The sequence below is a fragment of the Plasmodium gonderi genome, assembly GCF_002157705.1.
Source record: "Plasmodium gonderi DNA, contig: Chr09, whole genome shotgun sequence".
Classification (NCBI taxonomy): Eukaryota; Apicomplexa; class Aconoidasida; order Haemosporida; family Plasmodiidae; genus Plasmodium; species Plasmodium gonderi.
In genome coordinates this window covers 303,931-310,521 of record NW_021628934.1, presented here as the reverse complement: position 1 = coordinate 310,521, position 6,591 = coordinate 303,931, and the positions used below count along the sequence as shown (strand labels likewise).

Below are 6,591 nucleotides of genomic sequence, written 5' to 3'. Positions count from 1 at the left end.
AAATTTTACATAAATCAGGAGTTTTTTTTTATTTGCCTCCTTCCAAACAATTTATTTGTATTTTTATGTTTTGTTTTTTTATCCATTTTTTGTTCGAATTTTTTTTTTTTTTTTTATCTTTTTAGTGCATCTAAATATATTTGATTATTTATCATATATATATTTTATTTTTTTTTTTTTTATTTATTTTCTTGTCATTCCTGTATTTGTGTCTATTTTATTTCTTGTTTGTTCTATAACAAAAACTTCCCTCCTTACCAATGCTTCCCTTGAGAAATAGTTCAATCATGAATAAGCAGGAAACAAATGAAATATCTGAAAAAAGTAAAGAATATACCATGTGTGCGAAGATGGAAGATGAAAATGGTGAAGATGAAAAAGTACAGAATTTGTATAATGAAGACTCGTTAATAAAAATAGATAATTATATGAATTATGGTGAACATTCGACACAAACATATCCAATTAGTAGAACAACCACACCACATCAAATAAACATTGGAAGTATGGAAAGTGTAAATGTTGAAGGTTCTTTTAACCACATTGCCAAATCAGCTACATTGATATCACACGATGAAGAAGAATTGGCAAAACATATTAGCGAAAATGAGAATGCAGATGAAAATGAAAACGAGCAAGAATCAGTTTGGAGAAAGGATAGAAGTAGAAATAAAAATAAATACAATAATGATGGTGAACAGAGCGAAGAATCGATTCTAAAGTTTGATTCAGGTGTTGTAAAATCAGGATTAAATGAGAAGAGGCAGAATTGTTGCAGCAGTGAAGCATTAGAAGCGGTACGTAGCTCGCAGAATGGTAATGAGCATGATAACGAGAATGATATGGGGAGAAATGGATTTTTTCAAAATTGTAAAAGTGAGATTGTTGAAAAAGTGGAAAGTGCTGATGCTGTCCAAGATGATGAGCTTATCAAGTTTGTCGAATGTGAAGAGAATGAGGATGAGGAGGATGAACAATCGAATGATTCACAAGTGGGGGCTACACAAGTGGACTTTGCAGAAATGGACAAACAAAAAAGTCATAATAATGATAAGATGTCTGAATATAACGAAAATAAATCAGAGGTTTGTAAGACAAATTCAAACACAGATGGTAGAGATGCCCACGTAGATGATAAGAATATGCGTGAAAATGAAGAGTCGAAAGAAACATTTAATGGAAATAATGACATTTGTTTGTACAACAAGAAGGAAGAAATGAAATCCGAAAATTCTTCTTTTAATGAATTTAATGAAACGGAAAATTACGTGGATGGAAAATTAAATGCAAAAATGAATATAAGTAATGAAGAGTGTAAAGAGAAAAATAGTGAACATTCTAAGAATTCGTTAATTAAGGATATGATGACAGATAATGGTAATGAGATTGAGGAAGCATCATCCATGAATCATAACAAATCACATGTTTCAATAAACATTTTACATACCATTAAAGAGAATAATAGAATAAATAATAATGTAGGCAAAATGTATACGGAAGACAAGAAAAATATGATTAATAATATATATGCTCCAATAGCTAATGTGAATTCATTAGAGGTGGGTGTGGATAGTACACCATATATGGGAATTGGAGCGAAATGTGAAGGTGCAGTAATAAACGAGCCTTTTTTTCATGATGCACATGGTAATGATCTAAGGAATATAACATGTGTCACTTATATGAATCATCAAAGTACAAGTAATGGTTGCATTTCTCAGAACGTTTTAAATAAGACCATTAATAATGATGAATCTAATTCGTGCAATAACAAGAGTCTTGGATGTCCTAATGCCTCCACTCCTCATGGTGGTAGACATAGTTGCCAAAGTAGTAGAAGTGGTAGTAGTAGTAGTACTACTACTACTCATGGAAATGGTGAAAGTAATAACAGTGTTCCATTTGATGGTTGTGAAATGAGGAATAATGAATCTTTTATGAAGAATGAATGTATTAGAAAATCAAAAATTATTTGTCTGAGTTATTTACGTATTTTGAAACGTTTAACTTCTATTTGGAGTGAACAGAATAAATCATTTGAATATCATTTTGTAAATCTCTTAAATAATGTAGAGTCGAATAATTTGGATCTCTATATGTGTTGCTTTTCGAATATAAAAATATTTGCATCAAAAAATATTTTTCTTGATTCGATCATTGAATGTATTGATGAATTAGAAATAATAAGAAAATTAAAAAGTATGCAATCTAAGGGAGAAGAAAAGAAGAAGCCAAATGAAAACACATCTTTAATGAGCTCATCCACAACAACGTATAATAAAAATAATAAAAATGAAATTGTAAAAGATATTATAGAAGAAGTACAAGGTAATTTATCTAAAGAGATAGTTGAAGAAATTTATGATTTGTCTTTGAAAAATCCATATTTTAGTAGTACCTATCATGGAAATAACAATGCTAACGTCTTATCGTCTGTTGTGCATGCAGGGGATGGGGAACCGAGTGTATTATCTTTATACAGCTGTGTACAGTACAATCCTATGAGTAATGGAAATCATCACATGTGCAATGATTCAAATACTTTTATGGATTTGAAAAAAGGAAAAGAAGTTCAAATGTCTAATGGAAAGAATCAGTGCCCCATGGCAAGCAATTGTGAAGGCGGAGTAGACATAGCTGGAATTGGACTTAGACCAGGAGGAGGTGAGAATTTTATAAATCATGGTTACAGTTTACATGGAAATAACCATTTGTCTTGTACTAATGTTGCGTGTCACAGTGGTCATATGCACCATAATTGTTGTATTGGAAGTGGCAGTAGTAGTAGTGATAGAAGCGCTATTTGCAATAATAAAAGGAATCATCAGAACAACAGTTACAATGGGAATGTGCTTGGATTAAATGGAAATAATAATAACGCTTTAAATTATAGCAGTAATTACAGTGGTTCGTCCAATTTATGTAAGAAAAAATGTAGTTATTCAGATGAAAATATTTTAAATAAATTAAACGTAAGCATTGATTACCATTCATATAATGATTATAGCAACAACTACATTCAAGAGGCAGAAAAAGTAGTAGAGAAATATAAAAATTTATGCAAACTTAATTCCAAGGATAGTGAAAATATGTACACCACATGTCATCAATCGAGCATTCAGGATGTTAGTAGTTTTAATACCAATGCATATTTGCATTTCAAATCCTTTATTTCTGAGTGTGCAAATATGCGCAAGGGTCAGGGTACTACTGGAAAGACCAAATTAAAGGACACCGATTTTAGTTCTAGCGATTTGTGTTTCTTGCGTTACCTTTACACGCATTTGTGCAATACCGGAGGGCATGAGGTGAGTGCGCGCCCCATCTATTTGTTGTCCATTTTGTTGCATGCAGTTTCCATTTTTTTTTTCACCGCTATACTGTTTTGCTTCTTATTGCACCGTTTCCGTGCCAATTTTACATTATCCCGTTCCCCTCCATTCACTATGTTAGGGCAAAGGTGCAAACGCCCCCAGCAACCAAGACAGTGACTCAAAGGACGAGAAAAATTATTTTGAAGGTAAGTCGAACATAGACTTGAGTAGCAATGGTGATATGAATAAACTGCTTCAAGAGATAAAATTGAATGATGAAGAGAATTATGATGAAAAGGATTATTTTGTGAAATATGATCGAGAGAATAACAAAGGAGTGGTTCCTAATAGTTGTGATAATAACAACATGAATTATTTATCAAGTAATATTCAAAATGTAATGAGGAAGAGAAAATTAAGAGATAATACTGCTGCATATCATCTTAACAATCACCATCATTCGGTTAAAGGTAGTGTAGTAGGAGGAAGTAGTAATCTGAATGGAATTTCAGTCAACAATACATCTGCTGGATTGGGAAATTCAGTTAGTGCTATTGTGAATATTGCAAACATTGGAAACAGTGTGAATGGTAATAATGCTGATACGAATGTGAAAAACCACGTTTTGATGAACTCAAATGGAGGATCAGGAGTAATTATGGAAGGAAACGATATAAACTATCTTTTATGCAACACAAACATTCTTAAAAAGTTGAAGTACAATTTGCTAGAAAATAAGAAGACTGGAAGTACTTGTAGTAGTAGTAGCGGTACAGGGGCTAACAATAATGGCACTAATAATATTATAAATAGTAACAATAATAATCACATCAGTGGAAATGGAACAGAATATAATAACAATATTATTGGAATGTTGGATTTTATGAAGAAAGATTCGAACGATTATTCTTTGGATGATAATAACAACTCTTACATGAACACGAGAAAAGGTGTTTCTAACAAAAACAATCTTATGAATAATATAAAAAATTACAAAGATATTTTGAATTTATCACAGGAGAATTTTAACAAAAAGACAGCAGGAGTTGTTGGTACTTCTTCTGGCACTATAACTGGTGCTTCAGCATCGTCCAACAGAATTTCAAATGACCGTGAGCGCGATGTGCACCACCACCAGCATCGTCATTTTCCTTTCCATCAACCATCACACGTGTATCACCATATAGACCCGAGCACTTTGTATGATTTTATTATGAACACGAATAATAAATCCAATGCATTTTTGGACAATTCGTCACAGCACTCGAACAGTTTACTAATGAACAGCATGTGTAGAAATAATAGGAATGATAATAAAAACCAGCATGGAAATCATGGAGGAAACAGCAATGAAGGAAAGAACAACAACACGGGTTCAATGAATATGAAGGTGGGATATAATATTAGAAGTACTGCTGGGTCGAGCAGTATAATATCACATGGTGTACAGAAAAAGAATAGTTATGATTTCAGTGTTGATTACAATTCTAAGATGCATGCTAACGAATCTGATTTATCCCTAAGTAATCATGATAATAGCAATGAATTGGTATTGAATAATGGTAAAATGGAAAATAGTATAGGTGGTGGTAACAGTGCTATTGGCACTATTGGTGCTATTGGTTCTGGAACTGCTGGAAGTGGAACTTCATCGGATGTATCTGCTACTTCAAGTGGAGGAGGAGCTGGTATGGGCATGTATAATAAACATAACAAGAATGATAATGGAAAAGGTTCCGAAATTAACAATACAAATAATAGTAATAATAAGAATATAAAAAATTTAAAGAATTCATCAACTATCGCAACATCAGTTTCTTCAAGTAATTATGGAATTGGGAAATTAAAGTATGAAATGCCTGTAGGTGTAAATCCAAATGATGATAAAGTAAAAGGAGTATATTTCTCAAAATCTCCTAGAGGAGTTGGAAAATGGAATGCATATTTTCAAATAGCAAATAATAAAAGACTGTTTACAAGTTTTAGTGTAAGTAAATATGGGTATAATGAAGCAAGAAAATTATCTATACTGAAAAGAACTGAATGGGAAAAGGAATATAAGCATCATACTGATTTAAAATATTCTGATGTTAAAAAAGGGAAAAAAAAGACAAGTCATCATATTGTTGGAAGTAGCAGCTTAGTTAAGAATGGTGTTAAAAATATTTCAAAGAGTAATAATAATAATATGAATCATTGTGTTAATTCAAATAGTGATGATTCCCTAACTTATGGAAAGGATAATAAAATGAAGGAAGAAAGTAGTGTATTATATTCAAATGATAATGAAGATGACCGTTTGATTAGTAGTAAAATTAATACAGCAGATATTTCTAGCGATTTAAATGATATCAACGAATTGAATGATTCCCATATTTTTACAGGTACTACTAGCAGTACCAAAAAAATGAATAAGATGAATATGCACAATGTTAATAATAACAGTACTATTAATAACAGTGCTAGTAATAACAATGCTAATAATATCAGTGCTAATAATAACAATGATAATAATAACAATATGAGTGTCAGTGGGGATGAAGATATAGACGTAGAAGACAATCTAAATTTCTTTATCGAATGTTCGAAGAATGATAATGATGATTTTAATTCCATGGATTTACTTCGATCCAGTCTGAATGTTGGAGAGGACGAGGGGGACAATACTAGTAACAATGTCAGCGATGGAAATAATGTTAGTGCCGGAAGCAATAGCAACAGAAAGCATACAAACAATAACAATAGCTCTTCATCGAATTCATTCTTGAATTCTTATGGAAATACAATGGACAACAAGCAACCTTTGAACTCTTCGAAGATACTGTCGAACTCTATAGGGATATCGAATAAGTACATAAGAAATTTGCGCTTTCCAACGATCGATTCCCATACTGTAAGTAATTTTTTGGAAGCCGTGACAGATGATCAGAAAATTTCCTCCTAAAGGTGGGTAGTGGTGGTGAAGTAAGATTATGATGATGATGATGATGATAGAGAGAGAGAGAGAGAGAGAGAGAGAAAGAAAGAGAGATATATAGAGGGAAAGAGAGAGAGACACACACACACATAACATTCGAATTAACTGTGTTAAGGGTGTGTATGTGTGTGGAGGTTAAATATATATTAAACCTGAAAAAAATGTGGATGAAATTTCATCGGGCAACCATCCCCATTTGGGGATGCTTTTGCACTTGTATATGTAGCTTGTTTTTTTATTTTTAATCAATTATATGCTCGGACTTTATTTCTTTTAATCGAACATATGCGCAGACTTTAT

The 6,591-nt window shown here is 32.1% G+C and overlaps 1 protein-coding gene across 1 annotated transcript; it reads left to right on the top strand.

Moving 5' to 3' along the window:
• Positions 1-260: 260 nt before the first annotated feature.
• Positions 261-6,258, top strand: PGO_090540 (transcription factor with AP2 domain(s); the record flags this gene model as incomplete). The annotated part of the gene is made up of 2 exons (XM_028687644.1): positions 261-3,308; positions 3,499-6,258. The coding sequence occupies 2 exons, from the start codon at positions 261-263 to the stop codon at positions 6,256-6,258; spliced, it is 5,808 nt and encodes a 1,935-aa protein (XP_028543445.1).
• Between the last annotated feature and the right edge of the window lie 333 nt (positions 6,259-6,591).